The 21,373-nt window shown below is 47.5% G+C and overlaps 1 protein-coding gene across 1 annotated transcript in view; it reads left to right on the top strand.

Moving 5' to 3' along the window:
- The window catches only part of DTWD2 (DTW motif tRNA-uridine aminocarboxypropyltransferase 2), a 53,399-nt gene extending 43,829 nt beyond the window's left edge, over window positions 1-9,570 (top strand). Inside the window, exons 5-6 of the mRNA XM_078874670.1 lie at window positions 3,002-3,130; window positions 9,412-9,570. Coding sequence (XP_078730796.1) covers window positions 3,002-3,130; window positions 9,412-9,570 — 288 coding nt within the window. The remainder of the gene's footprint in view (window positions 1-3,001; window positions 3,131-9,411) is intronic.
- Window positions 9,571-21,373: the final 11,803 nt, after the last annotated feature.

Genomic DNA, 21,373 nt, shown 5'->3' with positions numbered 1-21,373 from the left:
TGGAGGTATTTCCTCTGGGGAGATGTCAGAAGAATTAGACGCAGAGTGGTGGTGGCTGAAATGGAGGCAGTCCCTCCAGTTTCAACGCAAGAGGAGGCAGCAGACAAGGAGAAGGAAGCGAAGCCCTCCGCGGTTTACCGAGCCGCCGGACCCGTCTTGGCCAGAACTCTCACTTGTTCAACACATGCTGGACATGATTAGACACGAATGGGAACCCCCCCTCCCCCCTTCGAAGTGCCCAAGTAGTGTGGAGAAGCATTACACACTACCTGGCCCAGGAGATGGTGGCTCTCTGACCCCCTAGGGCGTGCTGGGTAGGAGAAGGCTGGCATCTCCCATAGAACAGGCGGGGGAGTTTCTATTAAAGGCAGACTAAGTTATTGAATTTCCAGTAAAAGGCAAACGTGCAAAAAGAGAACAAAAACTCTAAGAGGGAAAAATATATATAAATAAACCAAACGTGATTGTTGTTGTGAAGAGCATGCCCTTAGAAGAGTGAGCCACAAGTCTTGTAACCATCAATGGGGCTAGACAGAAATTATGATTGTTACATCCTATGCCGTGTTTATCTTGCTTTTCTAAGAAATACGTTATTAAATGTTTTCGTTGAATACAAGGTTACAAAAACACAAACAACGGGGATGTGGGATCCATCAAACAAACGCCTTCTGGGGGGGGGGGGAAATAAATATATAAGCGAGGGAGTGCAAATCTGTCAAACAGCACGCCTCGAGACGGCATGAAAGGTAAAATAGGAAGATAGATGTGTGACAGTGCGGCGGGCGCGGTTGGGAAGTGCGCTCAGCGATGTCCAGCGGCTTAGCCATCACGAGTGTGCAGGCGCTGCAACTGCACTGGGGCCTACGTTCTGGAGGGATCCAGGCGACAGGCTGCCGAAAAGAGCGGAAGTCGGACAGGTCCATCCCGTGTGTTGCCTGCACTAGGGCCCTTGCTTACGACGCTGCGCCGCTGGCGATGTGCACGAGTGGACGGGCTCCATTTGCTTGCGCTAAATGTGCAACTGCTAACATATGAAGCTCAAGCACTGGCTGGAGGAGAAAGCGATAGAAGACTCTGCTAGTGTCTGTGTGATTAATAATGATAATCGAAACGAATTTGTCCAGGAAAACCACACTTGAGTCTGAACACACTTTTTTCTGGAGGATCCTGTTGCATTGGGATGTTTCGCCAATATCATTTGCATTTGATGTATTTAGCTTTGGGAGGACACTGGAGAGCTTACATGAAACCCACACAGAACAGGGGGAGAGAACGTACACCTCCACACAGAAAGGTTCCAGAATCAGGAATTGAACTCCTTCTCACTGTTACCAATGCAGCACCATCCTGATGAGTATCATGATAGCAATGGGCAATATGAGGATTGGTAGGAGAATTTATTACAAAAGTGAGACACGTTACAATGAATATTGCGATTCACACATCACGCAATATTCTCCATGGAAGTCCCTGACCTACATTGTCTTGGGCCTTCCCAAGGTCAACTCAGCCTTAAATGAATACCCGTGGTACTGTGTAAACATCAGTACTGGGGATTTTTAAAAAAGTGGCCGGGTGTGTTGCTGGTCATACCACCCCTGGGGTGCCCTGCTGCTGCTGCTTAATAAGGTGCTTACTAACAGCCCTTGCCCCAACAGTGTTAAGGGCTATGGGGAGGGTCTTTGTTTTATTTGTTGATCTGGGTGGTTATCTATAATACATCGAAACTGTCACGAGCATGAAATAGGGATATAAAGAGGTGTCACTCACTTCTCTCCAAGTCGTCTGCAAATGATGACATTTGCAGCTGCTTTTATTTATTTTTATTCCTGCTTCAAAAACAAACAATGAAAAAACGAAGAGAGAGAGGAAATTGTGCAGTATTTTCTCAATAAAATCTGGGGAAGTGGATGACATTTTCTGGGGAACTGGTAGAGAATAAATGGTGGTGGCTTTGACAGTGTTGGTACTGGTGACAGTGTATTGGTTATGGTGACCACTGGTCATCATATTGCTGTGGTGGTGAGGGTGTTGGTAGTGTCAGTCATTGGTTGGCAGTGGACGTGGTGGCGATTGTGTCGCTGTGGTAATGGTTGTGATCAAAGTGGTATTGACAGTGATGGTCGGTCATTGATGGTGACTCGTGGTGATTGTATTACAGTGATGATAGTGACCATAGTTTTGATGGTGGTGGTGATAATGGAGTAATGGTGTCTAAATTTAAATTTAAAGCTTTCGTGACTGCAGGGATTCATCTTCTTGGTTTTTTCGGTAAAGTCACGTAGAAGGGAAATAATAAAATGATAAAAATAAATCATAATAATATAAAAATTCTCACGACGTTTCGGCCACAACACAAGCAGCCGTCCTCAGATGAAGAAACAGAGCTGTCGGAAAGACAGCGTCCCAATGAACACCGCCAAGCTTGGCAGTATATATTTAAGCTGGGTCGGGGGAGGAGAGCGCCTTGACAAAGGAGTTTACATATCAACAGCGGAATGAAGCATATTGATGGAAAATGCAGATATAGGATTAGTCACTCCTTGTGGAATGTGTAATGGTGACTGTTAAAGATTATATATCAGTGGTGATGGTGACAGTGGTGGTGTTGTTGGGTGTGTAGCGGTAGCATTGTGGTTAGCACGTTGCTCTACGAACCCGGCGATAGGAGTTCGATTCCCGCTCACGGCCAACACCAGTGACGATTGTCTGAACCGGTCAAAGGACTCCCCAAGATCGACTCAGCCTCATATGAGTACCTGGTGCAGTGTGTAAACATTGCCACTGGGGAGACAAACGTGGCCGGGCGTGGTGCTGGCCACCCCCCACCCCCTCATGTGCCGTGTCGGCTTTCATAGGCGCTGCTTGCTGACAGCACTTGCCCCAACAGTCTATTAGGGCTGTAGGGGGGGGTGGGGGGAGCAGGGGGGATATTTGGTGTCAATAGTCATGGCGCATCGGTAATGGTGACTTGGTGGTGACCGCGTTGCTGCCGTGGCAGGTGGAGTTGCGGGAGAGCAGGGACAGCCAGTACGTGATCCGCTCCCAGCCCCGCGGTTCGTGCCTCTCGACGCTGGAGTGTGCCGCCTTCGCCCTCGCCGCCCTCGAGCGTGACCCCAGCATCCACGAGGTGCGTGGCTTCGACCGTCGACCTCGACTTGTTACACCCCGACTCGCAAAACCACAACACGTGACCCAGCGGTTTGTAATTCCGGTCCCTGAGACGGCTACCCCCGGGGCCAGTCCCCCCAAGGCAAAGCAATTCCAACACACACACACAAAAGGCAATCTTGAGGTATTTTATTTAATCTCTTGAAGGAAATCAAGTTTGAACCTTCAACCCAACAGGCTTTCTTCCAGTGTAAACTGCACAGCTTCTCCTTTCACTTACCCATTAAGCCAGTGAGTTGAGTATATAAGACACGCCGCATGTTAACTAGTTCAGAGTTGGTTAACTGGCGAGTGAGTGAGTGGCGAAGCGTGGAGCTGCCAAGCCACTTTCCCTGCCCAGTCTTGGGCATAACATTTGCTACACCACCCACCCGCTTAGCCATTGCATAAGTCAACTTATCAATTCTCAAAAAACTCCAAGTCGTCGAACCGCGGCCCTATACTGGCCTTGCGCAGCAGGAGTGGGTCCTACACCACCCCCTCCCGCTCGTCTTATTGATCCCCCCCCCCCCCCCCCAAAAATGTTTTTTAGCTAATTAATCATTCGTGGGAGGAAAAATTGCGCGGGCCAGAAACATCAATGCTGGCAAAATGGAGCTGCTAGGATGCCGGCTTGGCACCCACCGTTTGTTACGGTCATCAGCCATTGATCCCGCTAATTGCCCTAATGGGACGGCGTTGGCGCCCGTGACGACGGCCCGTTCCGCTCCCGCTATGGAATTCAGCGACGCCCTCCTTTTTCGCCTCCCGACACGGGCGCTCAATTAACGTCGAGTGGACGCCAAACAAAACAAGCAAAACAGACCGAAATTGAAAAGTTCTGGACCGTGGCGTGAAGCCGGACCAAATTACCTTTATGTCGAAGTGCGCGCTGCAGGAACGAATGGTATTATTTGAAAACGTGACAGGAGAGGCAACGCCAAATCCGTAACACGGGCTGGATAACGAGCAGGCAAGCACCACGCCTATTAAGTAGATCCTTCAGATTGTGTGTTCCTGTGTGTGCGTGTGCGTATGTTTATGTTAGGTCGACTCAGCCTGAAATGTGTACCTGGTGTGGTGTATAAACATCGCCACTGGGGAGATAAAATTGGCCGGGCATGTTACTGGCCAACCACCTCCTCGTGTGCCTTTCCGGCCTTCACAGGTGCTGGCAAACAGCACTTTCCCCAAAGGTCTGCTAAGGCAACACTGGGGATATTTATATTTGTTTGTATGCATATGTTAGTGTGCTGCGCTGTGAACTTGGTGACTTGAGTATGAGTCCTGGGCTTCTCCTAGATCGACTTAGTCATAAATTAGTACCTAGTGTGATGTGTACAAATCAGTACCAGGGGAGACAAAAGCGACCGGGCGTGCTGCTGACCACCCACCCTTTCATGTGCCGTTCCAGCCTTCATAGGTGCACGATAACAGCGCTTGCCCTAACAGTCTGTTAAGGCTATGCGAGGAGTCTTTGTATTAGTCTAATGTGTGGTGAGCGGTGGCATAGTGGTTCAAGATTCTCAGTGACCTGGATTCGATTCTTAGCCATGATAAATGGAATCTGTACCGAGTCTGGGCATTCTTAGGTTCACTCAGCCTTTTAAACGAGTGCTTGTGTTTGTCAATACCGGCAGTGGGGAGACAGAGGTATCCAGATAGATGTCTTGCTTGTGACACGATCGTCGCACAGGTGTGCCGTGTGCCGGTCTTAATAGGCACTCGCTAACAGGCACTTGCCTCCCCCCCCCAGTCAGTGTGGCTAAGTGACTGATCCCTTATTAGTGCAAATCAGGGGGGGGGAGCTCAATCTGGTGCAGTCGTTTCACTTCCTCTTTCCTTTGCCTGTTTTTGGTTGTTTAATTGAACCTGGTTTGGACCTCAGACAGTCCTCACTGTGCCCCCCCCCCCAACCTAAGAGCCCCGAGGGCCCCCTGCTCAGTACAAAGGCTTCCCCTGGCTCAGCCAAAGGGCTTCCTTCGCTTCACCCAGAAGGTCTCTCTTGATCATCTTAATGACCCCCTTGGCTTCTCTCTAAAGCCCCCCCCCCGCTCACTCTTCGACAGCCCCTCCCTCCCGCACCACCACCCAAAGCACTCTATGAACTAAACTATGCATTTTTTTTTATTTTACCAGTTAAGGCCCAATGAGCTTTATAGCTCGTTTTCAGAAGCGACCTGGCTACAAATGATAGGTCAACGAAGTAACTTATTGCGTCAAAATTCATAGCAGCCAAATACTCTGAATGCATGTTGATTCTAAATGTGGAGGGACAAACCGGACGACCCGGAGAAAAATCCACACGACTACGGGGAGAACGTGTAAACTCCAAATATACAGGTGTCAGGATCGGGATTGAACCCACGACCTGCTGCATACCAGGCGAGGTGGTTAACATCTCGCCACCATGGCGCCCACTCGACTTGTGGTGATTTGTTCCCCGTGCGATTTTCTAAATTGTCACGATTCGGTTTCACGATTCTATACAAGAATTGACTCTTTACTTTGTCATGTCCCGTTTGTTCATTCCACCTTATTTGTGCTGTGCTGTTCCACCTCGTTCGATTTGGAAGTTAAGTTGGTGTTTTTCTATAGCAGGGTTCTTCAATAGATGTGCCTCGCAGGGACATAAAGAGATACAGATTATTGAGATGAAATCCTGAATATAAGTAACAAAATAAATAAAGGGGCAAGTTCGCCTCCTTCACATTTTTCCTTCCACATAAAACACGGCCTTCTGGGAGTGCATAATTTAAGCAGCATTGGTTCAACACAACTGCTGATTGGCATCGAGTGATGAGATACTAATTGTCGCACCTGTCCTGAGTGTGCCTATGTTGTACCATAACTGCACAAATTACGCACTCCCACAAGGCCCCTTGGCTGATGAGATGTGTCTTAAAGAATACTCTCTCTTGTATGTGGAGGAACAGATATGTGTGCTAATTTATTTTTGAGTTTAACGACAAATAGAGATGAGAGACCCGCAGACAAGAGGTACCACAGTCTAGCGGTCTCATGTACAGGCGTTGTAACGTCACGCCGTCATGTGACCTCGTAACGTCTGTACACATGACTAAAGACGTCACATGGCCCGCCAACACACACTCGCTCTATTGTGTGGCCAGCTGCATAATATAGTTGAAGGACCTTGTAACAATGGAACAAAAGTTCAAGTTTATATAGTTAAATGAGAACTCAAGAGATCAGATTGGTCTCATCTGCAAGCATAACCTGGGGCATTAATCTGACAATAATGGGCGAGCGTTGCTTTTTTATATCTCCAATTTGGTTACTAGCAGTGCAATTTTATAATTGGTAAAATGTTTATCCCGACATCGGCACACAATGGCCCTCTCTTTTTGAATGATGTCAGGGAATCTTTTAATGTCCGCTGTGAAGTAGACGGTGCATAAGGACCATAACTGGGGCACTGCGGTAGCGAGATGTTAACTATCTCGCCTGGCGTACAGGAGGTCGTGGGTTCGATCCTGACCCTGACGCCTCTATATTTTAAGTTTGCATGTTCTCCCCGTGGTCGTGTGGATTTTTCTCTGGTTCCTCCATTGTTTCCCTCCACATTTAGAATCAACATGCGTTTAGAGTATTTGGCTGCTATAAATTTCCACATGATGAGCCACTTCGTTGAGCAATCATTTGTAGCTAGGCCACTTCTGAAAAATACCTATATTGCTCAGTGGGCCTTACCTGGTAAAAATAAAAATGTGTTTATAATAATTACAGATGTTACACCGCATTATTAATCAGGGGCGGCCGCTCGATTCGAACCGTGAACCTCTGCAACGAGCGGCGAACGCTCCACGGCAGCGAGGGCCCCGCCGTGTGACAGCTCCGTTGACACGTGTGACGCGGTTCCATCGCCAGCCTCTTTGAGTGTTCTTCTCCTAGTGATGATAACCCCACGCCAGGGAGGAGCAGGAGGAGACACGGCGAGTGGCAATAACAAAGCTGGGCTCTCTTTATCCACCCAAGCTTTTATTAAACTACGGTGTTTCTCTTCTGCTTCCCACCGTTGAATATGTACATTGAACTTATTACGCACCGGATGTATCCAACCGTGCTAATTATTCTTATTATGCTGATGTGCTCTGTCAATCAATACGAACCGCAGCTCTAAAACTCTTCAGACATGGGTTTTACGTTCAGCCTAACACTTAATTTTCGACAAGAGATGATTCCGTGCCACCATTGCGATCCCTATTTCTAGTCAGTTACTCCCACTTCCCGCCCCCCCGTTTTGTTAAAAGATTAAACTTTACGCTGGTCATGACATTTTTTTCCAAGGCCCTCAGAAAAAACGAAAAAACTTCCCTACAGTTACTGGGTGAACATTCCCCACACTGCAGACAAAACCGTGTAATTTGGAACGCTTCAACATTCCCGTATCATGTCCAAAAATGTAATTCAAATCCACTTCATGTATAGTGTGTAACACATTAAAAAAATGTCTCGGCTCAGCTTCCATAAGCTATGATGTGCCTTCGACATTATGAATATAAGTGCTCTTTATAGTCTTTGAAAATAAAGGATTTTGAACTTCGTATCACTGTGGGTATTTTGAATATCCATTGTTAAACTTTTCTGTTTATTTAGCTTAAGGTTTATTACATGTTATAAGCTGCAGGGCTATGTGGTGGACAAGTCAGTGCGGTAGAATACATTTTCGTACTATACTTCTACGCTCCCTGCGTCTGCTCCCCCTCCATCACCAACACGCGCTGAGCCAGCATGGTGAAGTACGGTCAAATCACCCCTCCGCATGACACGCACAGAGAGCAGTACGCGCACACCTACCTGTCGACATGCCTTGCAAACCGCCCACACCCAATTTAAACTCGTGTTCGATTTGTGACCCGTGTTTGTCGCGCGTCTCGGCCGTCCGTTTGTTAGACTGCGGAGGGACGCGAGCAACCGAGCTTAACTGGGACATTAACCATTTGAACGTTTGTCCGCCACGCCGCCAAATCTACATCAAACCTCCCTTTGACGAGGACCCACGGCGGAGCAAACGCGAGCGGCGCGCTCCACGGAGCCCTTCCCGCCCCCCAACCCCCCCCCCCCCAACATCCGCCTACAGCCGCACGTGATGGAGCGGCTTCTGCTTCGCGCGTGTAGACTCGGAGACTTTGCAGCTTCATTCCACGTTGGCGCACGTTCACTCGGGAAGCCCGACTCCGAAGGCCCTTCGTGGCCTTTTCTCACGCGCTATCGTTTTGGCAATTACGTCTTCTTTATCATTTAGGATTTTAGTCCGGCCACCTTCTGTGGTCTTAGGGTCAGATAAAACTCGAAAATCCAAACTGTAATTGGAGTGACGCAGTGGTAACACTTGTGTCTGACAGCAGCAGAGGCCCTGGGTTCGATACCCGCCTAGGGCCCCTTTCATAGAGCCTGTATTTTCTCCCTCTGTTAATGCTAAAAATAGAATAATAAAGTATAAACTTAGTGTTATCTAATAAATAAATAAATGCATCACGATTGCTCACCTTTACAGGTGACTGAGCTTAGTGTGAGCCTTGTGGTCCTACAGTGTGCACCTGTGGAATCCTGCTCAAATTTTAAACAGTTTTACCAGGTCAAAAATATTTCCCTCGGGTGCCCGATTAGTGCGACTACGATGCTTGCTAAGATGCAGCCCGGCGGCAGGGGTTGCCGCACGTGGCCCGTAATCCAGCACTGTGGAGGCAGCGAGTTTTGCTGGATCACGCGCAGATGTCGTGAAATTCGCTTCTCTTGAGCATCGAGGAGGTGCCATATCCTGGCTCGCCACGACAAAGTGGTACAGAAGAATGTGAACTGCGCCTGTTCCGTCTGTGTGGGATACGGCGTTGTCCACTTGCACACGTGGGTTTTCTTCTGAATGCTTCGTTTTCCTCCAACGTATGAAAGCTCATTCATTGGACAATGACACCTAATATATAGAGAACAGCAGAGCTTGCGTAGGGATTTGGCTCTGGATCACTAATTAGCTGCCTTTCCCCTTCGTCTGTGGTTCCTGCTTGCTCCTCTGGGTCGTTCCTTCTCCTGGAGAGTAAGTGACCATTGTGGCCTCATAACGATCATGTGGCCATGGGACCTTATCAAATGATATCGTGGCTCATAGGTCCCCAACCCTTCCCTACGCCCCACCTGTACCAATCCCATCTGCTTCACATTAGACGTTGAAGTTCCCATCGGTGCAACTCGCCATACGTGCAAACCCTTATCCTGAACCGCTTCCCGTGGGCTTGCGTGCAGACGCTGCTACGACCGCTGCGGGGCCTCTGCTCGTTCCAGCTGGAGCACGGCGCCCGCGTGCACCACAGCAAGGAGCACCTCCTCCGCAGCGGCCTCTACGAGAAGCCGCTGCCCACCAACAAGCGCAAGCTCAAGCGCATGCAGCAGCTGCTCTACTGAGGCGGAGGGGGGAGGCGGAGGGAGGGTGGGAAGCGGGAGTTTGGGGAGGCATTGCGGCTGGTGACAAGGGCCGGCCGCGGCGATGGAACGATGTGGGCAGAAGAAGAGCGATGGTCGGTGGAGGGCGGGTGATGGAGGAGGGCGGAGTGGGGACTGAGAAGGAGTCTGGGGGGGGTGGGGGGGCGGGCAGAGTGCAGCCCTGAGGAGGAGAGAGGAGGATGGGGCGGCCGATCGGTTGGCGAGCGTTCCCCTCGCTACGAAGGCCTCAAAGAGGTACGACAGCCGCCACGTGACTGATCGATGGCTCGGTGCTGGAGAGCCCAAAGACAAATGTCTCCTTTATAACCTTCAATAGACTTTTGGGGCAAGTGCTGTTAGTAAGCACCTGTGAAGGCCGACGCAACACAGGGGGTGGGTGGCCAGCACCATGCCCAACCGCCTTTGTCTCCCAAATGCTGATGTTTACACACTGCACCAGGTACTAATTTGAGGCTGAGTCGATCTAGGGGAGGCCTGAAACCGGTTCAAATATTCACCAGTTGTTGGTAGTGAGTAGGAATCGAACTCGGGTCACTGGGTTTCTGAGCACAGCACGCTAACTACTGCCGTGGAGAGCCCACGACCAAAACATGACACTCAGCATGGTAGCTGGTGTGTGAACAAGTCACCACCTCCAATGGAGAATGAATATTCGTTATGCAGGGTCATGAATAGATTTAATAATACATTCTGAATTGTCTTCTTTGTATTGTCTAATTTTGTATTGTCTGCCCTGCATTTGTATAATTTGTTCCATGAGCCTAAAGTAATGCTTCTTGGTGATTACGAGTTGTATGTTACTCAACAGCTACTAATAGGTAACTCTTCACATGAGAGTTATTTATATATTTAACTCGTGTCTGGCCCCATGGTGTACAATGCCGTCTCCAACCCTCATTATCCACTCTATCTCTCTGCTGACCTCTCTATGTGCTGCGATGAAGGATCGCTGCCCAAAATGTCGCCTATAATATATTTTTCCATTTTAAGGCCACACAGGGTTATTGACTTAATAGGTTCAGTTTATCCATTAGCCTCAAGGTATAATTGACTGCTAGGTGGCTAGGAGTTGGCAGTACCACTGTGGATTCTTGAATACGTTGTTAAATATAGCTGTGTGCAACTTTGGTTGTTATCTCCTATGTTTGTTGTGGGTTTTCTCTGTGTAACTTCACTTTACTCCCACATGCCAGACAGTCATTACTGGAATTGGACAAACATTTCAATGCAGGGCCCTCCTGACATTGCCACGGTGACGAGATGTTAATTACCTCGCCAGGTATACAGGAGGTCGTGAGATCGATCCCGACCCTGACGCCTGCTGTATATTTGGAGTTTGCATGATCTCCCCGTGGCCGCGTGGATTTGTCTCCGGGTCCTCTGGTGTTTCCCTCCAAATTTAGAAGCATGCGCTTCTAGTGTTTGGCTGCTACAAATTTCCATGTGATAAGTCACTTCGTTGGGCTATCATTTCTTAATAGCCAGGTCGCTTCTGAAAAAGAGCTATAGAGCTCAGTGGGCTTAACTTGGTAAAATAAAATAAAGATTAAGAGTCAATGGGGCTTTCGTGGCTAAATAAATAGCATTATTATTGTAGTTTACACACATTGTAAATACCATTTATTGATTTCTAAAATGCCGTTATGCTCTCTCCAATGTTATCCTCATAGTGCTATCGGCATCATGTGACGAGGCAATATATTCTAATTTCTTACAGAGTTAAAGAATGGTCATCAGAAGCAGATATAATAGAAGCACTGAAATCTCTTTAAGGGACCGCTTATCCACACTAGGGGGCAGTGCTTTCTCACTTGCTCTGCCAACAGAAAGAAAAAAATGTTCTTCACATGATCGTCAGATCGATATCTTTAATTACCACAGCTGGAACTGAGCCAGTGAGGCACCAGAAGCAGTGTATTTTTTGTGTGTGCAGTCATTGGTGACACGGCGGAGACCATGAACACCCTGTTATTGAAAAAGGTGTTTTAATCACAGATGAGGTGACATGATGGCAAGCTGTTACCTACCTTGCCTGGTATGCAGGAGGTCGTGGGTCCGATCCCGACCCAGACCACTGTATATTTGGAGTTTGCATGTTCTCCCTGTGGTCATGTGGATTTTTCTCCAAGTTCTCCGGTTTCACCCACACATTTAGAATCAACATGTGTTTAGAGTATTTGGCTGATATACATTTCCACATCATGAGCCACTTCGTTGAGTTATCATTTGTGATAGCCGGGTCACTGCGGAAAAAGAGCTACATAGCTCAGTGGGCCTTACCTGGTCAAATAAAAAAAAAATAGCATAACAGACAGCCTGGGTTCTAAGTCTCGGCAGTGCCGGCTCAACACTCTGGCCTCTGATTCATCCAGCCATGTCACAATCGATTCTTCTCCAAACGATTTGATGTGATGTATCGTGAGCGTGAGCACGAGTTTTAAGGAACTGAATTGTCTGTCGCGTGCGTGACTGGCATGGTCGCACAGCCCAGCAATCGTCAGCACGCCCACATGTCCACAGTGGCCTTCATCAGCGCGGTCCCTCACGTGTGTGTTAGATGAGGCCTGTGCCGTGTTTGTATCCACTCGATCCTGACCGCCCTGGGTCAGCTGTCATCGTCGTGTCAGACAGAGAGCAACGAGCGGCAAGGGTGCGGCACCTTATTAGTTTTAACACAATGCAATCAGTGTTCACGTGAGCTGTGAATCGTTTTATAATTATGATTGCTCCGCCTCACTGAGTCTCAAGACTCTCTTGGCAGGAGGGTCCTGCCAAAGTTATCGCATTAGGGGTTGCCGACGATTGCTGTGTGTTTTCCAGTTAAGTTATTTGCGAGTAACGTTTCAAACTTGGACCATGACACCGGCACAACGATGGCCTGCTCCTTTGAGAAATACATGACTCGATTTTTTTACGTCCATTGTGAAGTGAACAGCGTGTATTTGTACGAGTTGTACACCCGCAGTGTGCGGGTTATACACCCTGGTTAACTCTGCGATTTCGACCCGCTAACCTCTGCAACAAGAGACATCAACGTGCTACTGTTCAACCCGTGTCACGTCTCCCAGACTAGGCCATCAGATGAGCAGGAGTGATGCTGCAACAAAGGTGAATTTTAAGGTGAACTTGTGTGTGTTTTTATATGCATGTCTGTTAGTTAATGAAAAATGTAGAGGAATAAATATGAATAATCTAAAGAAATCGTCACAATAGTTTGGGGCGGGAATCTGACATTTTAATGAAATTCAGTCACCAGACCTGGCTTCCGTTGACTTCCGCAGAGAAAGAATAAAAGTGGTGAAAAAACCCATCACAACGGAAACATTAGTGCAGACCGCAAAACGACTTAACACCACACAGAGATGTCCAGCATTGTGTGTACTAAAGCACTCAGCCTTGTCCAGACCATTCATTCAAAATAACTAATTGTATCGCCATGTTGTTGTTTAGGCCACCGTTTCACAGGGCTAAGAACATGTGGTCACCCCACCAGGCAGCAGTGAAATAAAGACACAAGTGTAGACCAGTTTCATCCTCGTTCGGACTCGCCAATACCGTCATCATTGGTCATTAATCACGCTACTGAACATTGATGCCTACATCGTTGACTGTACTGTTGAGTCCTAATGAGGATGAAACTGGTCAACAGCTGCGTCTTTGTTTCACTGTTGCTTGTTGCTGGGAGCACCACATTTTCTCAACCCTGTGAGTCTGTGCTCTAAACGAGGCATGTTCAGCTCTTTGGAGCTGGTGGTCCCTGAGAGCTTTTGAACACACAATGTAACATCTTGGTGTGTTCTTAAATCCCGAGTGAAATTATCGTTCGGGGAGGAAAATGTATTTCCCAGTGAGAAAGCAGTGACACGTTGCTGTGAACGAACAGTGCGAGGAGGAGCGAGGCGATGAGGTGCCTCGAATAAATCCCTGGAACACCAAATGCAAGTGAATGGCTTGTAAAGGGACCCATGTAAAGAGACACTTGCTATGTCTCTACCAGTCCGTCCAGGTATGCCCTGGGACTCGTTTGGTGAAGAGCTTCGGGCCCCTCTGCGGATGCCTCCCGGGTCTCACCGGTGCTGCCCTGGCTGGCCCGGCTGTCCCCGGGGCTCGTTGTTATTGGTTGCTGGGCCTCGCTTTCTCCATCCCACGCTGCTATGCTGCGGTGTCTCTCATCTCTCTGCCCTGAACCCCCCACTCCTGCCCGCCTTCTACCCTCATGTCGCTGCTTTTTAATTTGTTTTTACCATTTTTCTGCAAAGCGTCTTGAAATGCAATTGCCTTTAGATGCGAGGTTAATTTAAATTGTTGTTGTTGTCTCTATATCAAGGCCACTCGTTGCTATGTCAGGCCACAGACTTTGATAACCACTTCGTAGGATGTCCCAATTGTCAAACGTATTGATACTCAATGGCATCCTATTTGTGCATCCTTGCTGATTTGTTATTCCGAGTCAAGCAATGGATTTAAGCCAGAAAGTTTTTACAATGTACATTTGCTTTTCATGGGAAATTGATCGAAAAAATAAGGACATTTTATAATGCTCGTTTTTTTTGGAAAGACATCTTTCATGACCGTGTCATCGCCTCATCATCATTACGTGAACGCGTTCACGCCATGTTTGTCTATGTCGTCGCAATAAACACAAGATTAATGTTCTCTCTCGCACGCTGTGGGTGTTATTCACAGCATTCTTGACGTTCGTAATGATAATAACACCAGCAACGGGGTCGACGCAACCCGTCGCCAGACCTCGACGGTCGATAAAACCGCGCGCACCTCCCTCCCAGCTGAGGCTGCGGCATCCGCACAGGGTGGATCCCGCCCCCAAGAAGTGGAATTTCCACAATTGGCTTCGGACAGCCAGCTAGGATGAGGAGGGGCGGGCGGAGGGTCAGGCTGCGGGCCGATCGGCGAACGTCGCGGCTGGGACTTGCGTGGTAGCCGTCATCGTTTTGACACAACAGTCGTCTCAACGGTTACATAACACCCACGAGTCAATGAGTTGTTGGGATTTGCGGACCACCGGTCGATTCAGCCCTCTGGCATTGTTACATTTTGTTTTCGTCTTGTTCCATCTCGGATATGCTGCCCGTCTCGTCTGCTCCGCGTGTCTATGTGTACAGGTATTAATGTGTCAGCTGGCCCATGAGTCTGTGTGTCCACGTGTCAGCGTTGGTGTGTAACTACATATTTGTATCTGCATGCCCACGTGTCTGTGTGTGGGGCGTCGCGGTGGCGAGATGTTAATGGCCTCTCCTGGTATGAAGGAGGTGTTGGGTTCGATCCTGACCCTAACGCCTGTATATTTGGAGTTTGCATGTTCTCTCCGTGGTCGCGTGGATTATTTTTCGGGTCCTCCGGTTTTTCCAAATGAATAGCCACTTCATTGAGGTATTATTAATGGCCAGGTCACTTCTATAAAATAGCTATATAGCTCAGCAGGCCTTACCTGTTCAAATATAAATAGTTAGTCAAATAAAAACTAGTAGTTTGTAACGTCTTGTTTGTAAGTACTCGCTGGCATAGCTCGGTGGGCATGGGTGCTGGTGTGATGAATATGAAACGGGGGCCCTGTTTCCAATTTCCCCTTCCTCTTCGGAGGCTGGCACCTGAGCCCCTGCACCCCATGGGTTTTGGTGTCGTTGGCAGCACCACCTGCACACGGGATAGCTACCCCCACTCTTTGTACTCTCGTCTCATTCGCATTGTCTCGCCAGTTCTGACTGTTAGCCTCAGGAAGACTTGGCATCCTGTCACGGATATAACGAAATAAATTCTAAGACGCACACGATTCGATGCACGTAGAGGGAGCGTGAGAATACATGTTACACTGATACGTTGCACGTCTCTGCAGTGTCATTTATAATCCAACAAAGTATTTGTTTTACGTATCTATTAAAAAGTAACAACGTTTAATCGGGGGTAATGCTTTTTCTGCGCATAAATCTTTTGGAGAAAATATCCTAATTATATTAATTGTATTAAAACTAAATTAAGAATATTTTACCATGGTGTTTGGAAATTCAGTTTGGGAATGTGTTAACGAGGCATGATAATTGCTGGCGTAAGTAAATTAATTACACTTCATCAATTAAATTACCCGCGCAGTTGAGACTTCCAGTTGTACAGCATGGCGAGCTTATGGAAATGCAATTGGGAAAGCATTGCGACCAAGTAATTATAAAACACACTTTCTCTTATGCTTTCAAAACAAACGCACACATACTCTGTATTAACCGTTGTGGGCTTTCCTTCATGTTTTGCTCGGATTGATTGCTTTGAATGGTCATACTCAAGCTCCCAAAGGGTCGTTTGGTGACCAGTAGAAAGAGGTGTGGACTCGAGTCATGTGACTTGGACTCGAGTCAGACTCGAGTCATGAATTTGATGACTTGCGACTCGACTTGGACTTGCATAACAATGACTTTGTCCCACCTATGAGATGTGGACTCGAGTCATGTGACTTGGACTCGAGTCAGACTCGAGTCATGAATTTGATGACTTGCGACTCGACTTGGACTTGCATAACAATGACTTTGTCCCACCTCTGCCAGTAGAGCTGGCAATGCAGCAAGTGGATTTGTGAACCCCCCCCCACGCCCCCCACCTTGGAGCAGACCTTTGAGTGGGTTCCGCTATATGTGCACGCGCTTTATTCCACGTGCACCAGTTTCACGACCCGCTTATAAAAAAAACTCCGTCTAAAAAAGGTTACTGGCCCAACACCCCAGACGCGGCACATCCATAAAGTTCCCGGAGAGATAGGGGCCCGTTCCAAAATATCAAGCTTTTTAAATAGAGCCCATCATTCATAAGACTACATCCAATGTATATCCTCTGGTGAACATCGCTAAAATACACATGTTTGGGGTGTAGGGGGGGGGTTGGGAGATGGACTGCCCACATCACCCCCCACCTCCCTCCGGTATTTCCCACTGCCTCATCCCGATGCGTGAGACTCCCGCGAAAGCGTTGGGTGCCATGTGAGGGTGTTATGGGTAGACATCGGCATCATGTTGTTTGTTTAGCGGTGACTGCAAAACAAGGACAGTGTCCCACTGTAGGAGGTTCCGTCCGTGTGACTAACAGCGCTCATGCAATAATTATTTTTTGATTAGATGATAAATCTCCTTGGTGGCATTAAGTACTGCTGGTTTCGAGCCGTTGCATACATTATTAATTTTTGCGGCAGCGTTCTCATTTGCTTATTTTCTCTGCTTTGTTGTTGCGTTGTTGCCTTCCATGACGTGGGGATGTTTCCACCGGGGCTTTACACTTCGGGGGGTGCGGCTGTCGGCTTACTGATCACTGCCAATCGGAGTGAAACCTTGAATGTCCGTGCAGTAACGAGTTGCACCGTCCTGACCATTCCTGACGGTTTGGTGAATTTGTCACAGTTCAGGGGAGGGAATTCAACTCTCTTATATATATTTAAAATATATAATTGATACCATTTCTCTTTTGCATCTCTTTAATTTTTGTGCATCTCGCCTGTACAGTTTGGTTCGCTCGAACAGCCCCAATGTAACATCATCGTATAATTTGCATTGAGTGTAATTTGTGGAAAACATCGGTTTTTGCGCGCGATTCATTGCATGTATAGTGAGCGTTATGAATCAATATTAGTGGATGACTTAATGCATGGTTACCCTCACTATTAAACATAACCATTTATCATGACCAGATATTATTTTGAACCTCCTTCCCAAAAGTTTTATAATATGATCCTAATTGTACAACCGTGAACATTTCGTCGAGGGCCCCCACCACCACATGCTAGAGGGGAAACATTCAATCTCGTGTACAATGGCAAAAAAAACACCCCTCCGCCCACTCAAATGCTGCTAAGACTCTTTTCTTTTGTGAGTCGCCATTGTTTTCTGCTCTCTTTATCTCTCTGCAGCGTGGCCGGGTTGGTTGTGTGACAAAAGATGTTTAGCTTCTGGCAGATATCATGCGGGGGGACAATTGTCGAAAAGGCCTTTGAAAGCTTGCCAATTGCATAAAATGAAAGGGACACGAGTTGCGGGGAAGAGAAGGGAGCTTACCAATCGGATTCGGGGAACAAATTGTAAAACAATTACCTCAATTTGTATTGATAATTCAGAGCTTACGGTCTGATACTTTAGAGTACGCTATTAACGTCGTTGTCCATCTTGGTCCAAATCTTATTTGCAAGCGATTAGTTTTCTTCGGGCTGTTGGCTCATGGCCCATGTCTTCACAGGCACAAGGAGACGACATCAAACACCTCCGGTAATACGCAGCAGTCTGAGGCTCTGATGTCTCTTGATGAAAGCTAAGTGAGCGGTTTTCTGCGTCTCGACCTCGCCTCAATTCGTACATTGGCATCGACATTTGTAGTTGAAGCGCTGTGAAAAACCCGATGGACTATTATCGTCAAATATATTTTAATATAACTGTGCCCGTTCATTATCTGAGGCCACCCACAGTCCTGGCTGGAGAAGATAAATGGCTTCAAAGCCTGGGTTGTACTGCCGTGCAGGCCAACTCCGTAGGTGCATCCTTGGCTTGTAAGGATGTTTTTCTGCGTGCCGCTTAGTGTTATGATTTCAAAGCGTTTATTCAATTCCCCATCTCTCATCTAACCTGGGTATATTCAAACATAATGGCAGGGCATCTTGAGTAATTAAACTCTATGTTTGTAGATTTGAAATTTTTGTGGCGACCCCTGAAATAGCAAATACGTTTTGAAATGTTTTGAATGCAACGCAAATCAACGCTGAGCACTGGTGTGCTGCATCTCCACGCTACGCAGGCACATCACGCGCCAGGCGACTCTCAGTTGAGTCCGGATACCGCAACCCTGATGCATTGGGCCGTGCGTTCCCGAATTGTCTTGTGAGTTTGCCGTGGAGAGTTGTGCCTCCACTAAACCTTGTTCCTTCCAGCCTGGGTTGTATTTTCACTTACATAAACAGTACACAATTTATATCGGTATGTACAATGAGGGAAAAAAGTATTTGATCCCCTGCTGATTTTGTACGTTTGCCCACTGACAAAGAAATGATCAGTCTATAATTTTAATGGTAGGTTTATTTGAACAGTGAGAGACAGAATAACAACAACAAAATCCAGAAAAACGCATGTCGAAAATGTTATAAATTGATTTGCATTTTAATGAGGGAAATAAGTATTTGACCCCCTCTCAATCAGAAAGATTTCTGGCTCCCAGGTGTCTTTTATACAGGTAATGAGCTGAGATTAGGAGCACACTGTTAAAGGGAATGTTCCTAATCTCAGCTTGTTACCTGTATAAAAGACACCTGTTCACAGAAGCAATCAATCAGATTCCAAACTCTCCACCATGGCCAAGAATGTCAGGGACAAGATTGTAGACCTGCACAAGGCTGGAATGGGCTACAAGACCATCGCCAAGCAGCTTGGTGAGAAGGTGACAACAGTTGGTGCGATTATTCGCAAATGGAAGAAACACAAAAGAACTGTCAATCTCCCTCGGCCTGGGGCTCCATGCAAGATCTCACCTTGTGGAGTTGCAATGATCATGAGAATGGTGAGGAATCAGCCCAGAACTACACGGGAGGATCTTGTCAATGATCTTATGGCAGCTGGGACTATAGTCACCAAGAAAACAGTTGGTAACACACTACGCCGTGAAGGACTGAAATCCTGCAGCGCCCGCAAGGTCCCTCTGCTCAAGAAAGCACATATACATGCCCGTCTGAAGTTTGCCTATGAACATCTGAATGATTCAGAGGATAACTGGGTGAAAGTGTTGTGGTCAGATGAGACCAAAATGGAGCTTTTTGGCATCAACTCAACTGGCCGTGTTTGGAGGAGGAGGAGGAATGCTGCCTATGACCCCAAGAACACCATCCCCACCGTCAAACACGGAGGTGGAAACATTATGTTTTGGGGGTGTTTTTCTGCTAAGGGGACAGGACAACTTCACCGCATCAAAGGGACGATGGACGGGGCCATGTACCGTCAAATCTTGGGTGAGAACCTCCTTCCCTCAGCCAGGGCATTGAAAATGGGTCGTGGATGGGTATTCCAGCATGACAATGACCCAAAAACACACGGCCAAGGCAACAAAGGAGTGGCTCAAGAAGAAGCACATTAAGGTCCTGGAGTGGCCTAGCCAGTCTCCTGACCTTAATCCCATAGAACATCTGTGGAGGGAGCTGAAGGTTCGAGTTGCCAAACGTCAGCCTCGAAACCTTAATGACTTGGAGAAGATCTGCAAAGAGGAGTGGAACAAAATCCCTCCTGAGATGTGTGCAAACCTGGTGGCCAACTACAAGAAACGTCTGACCTCTGTGATTGCCAACAAGGGTTTTGCCACCAAGTACTAAGTCATGTTTTGCAGAGGGGTCAAATACTTATTTCCCTCATTAAAATGCAAATCAATTTATAAAAAAAATATATGCGTTTTTCTGGATTTTGTTGTTATTCTGTCTCTCACTGTTCAAATAAACATACCATTAAAATTATAGACTGATCATTTCTTTGTCAGTGGGCAAACGTACAAAATCAGCAGGGGATCAAATACTTTTTTCCCTCACTGTATGGATATACAGAGATATTGTAATTCATCACTTTGTGTTTGTTAGCAGTATTTCGTGGCTTTTTTTTAGTGCGTCTTTACGAGAGGTCGTTAGCGTGCCCTTTAACGAGCCTACCGACGCTTAACTTGGCCACCCTGCGTTGGAGTAAATAGATGATGCGGGGTGCAGGCGGTCACAAGGGTGGTACTGTGAAACAAGCAAAATGCGCCAAAACAACTGGTGTCAATCCATAACAATTGTAAATGCTGTGGGTTTACTCTCCAACACACGGGTGTGCTGAAGTAGCAACTAATTGGCACGTTTTGCTTACGTGACAAACCTTACTAATTGGCTGTGTCGAGGGACTGTGGGTTAACACATTTATATTTACGTGATCTAGCCCAAAAATCTTTATTACAGCAACCATGCGCTGTGGAAGCTGACAGATTTCAAAATCTATTGCTCTGCCAGTCTCTCCTGGCCACCTCGTAGCCAAAGCAGGCAGTCTCCCGTGTCAGACTCACCCCGCTTAGTTTACGAGATCCGACGAGTTGAGACGCGTGTCCGGGTGACACGATTGTTCTCATCGTACGACACATGTTTTTAAAGTTACGAATCAGGGTTTGTCGACAGGCGGCCGGTGTGGGCCAGGTGTGACCCCGCGAAGCCTCTCCAGTGACCCCCACCTCGAAGATTTACCGATGAGTGGGATGGAAGTGGGATAACGAGAGATAGAGGTTGAGAGAAGTGTTGACACGAGAGATACAGATGAGTTAGTCACACGCACCGGTGCCGTGGCGTCGTTGTGGTTGTCGCATCGTACCGTCTGTGCGCGTGAAATACGGACTGGCACGTGGCCCCGCTCATTGTATTCCATGGCCCGTCGTAAATGCGGTTGAAGAAGCCCGTGGTGTAATCCAATGTAGAATGATATCACAGAGTGCATTTCATGGGACCTCGTCAATTCATTGGAGCACAGGAGGCGAATGTTGACCTATTGAGTCCTTTGATTACCGCTAATGTGCCGCAAGTGGTGCTCGCGTTAATGAGCACTAACTGAGCGCACCCCCATAGCCTGGCTGGCCCTTTGTCCTTTTTAATCGGTACCCATGTGCTGATCGAGAGGGAGACCCTGGGGGTCAAACCACCCGTGTAAAGCAATACCTGACATATGGAACACAAATTATTTTATATGTTTCATACACACAATAGAACGAACAAACAATATTTTACTTT

Source organism: Lampetra fluviatilis, chromosome 39 (genome assembly GCF_964198595.1).
Source record: "Lampetra fluviatilis chromosome 39, kcLamFluv1.1, whole genome shotgun sequence".
NCBI lineage: Eukaryota > Metazoa > Chordata > Hyperoartia > Petromyzontiformes > Petromyzontidae > Lampetra > Lampetra fluviatilis.
This window is presented reverse-complemented; position numbering and strand designations above follow the sequence as displayed.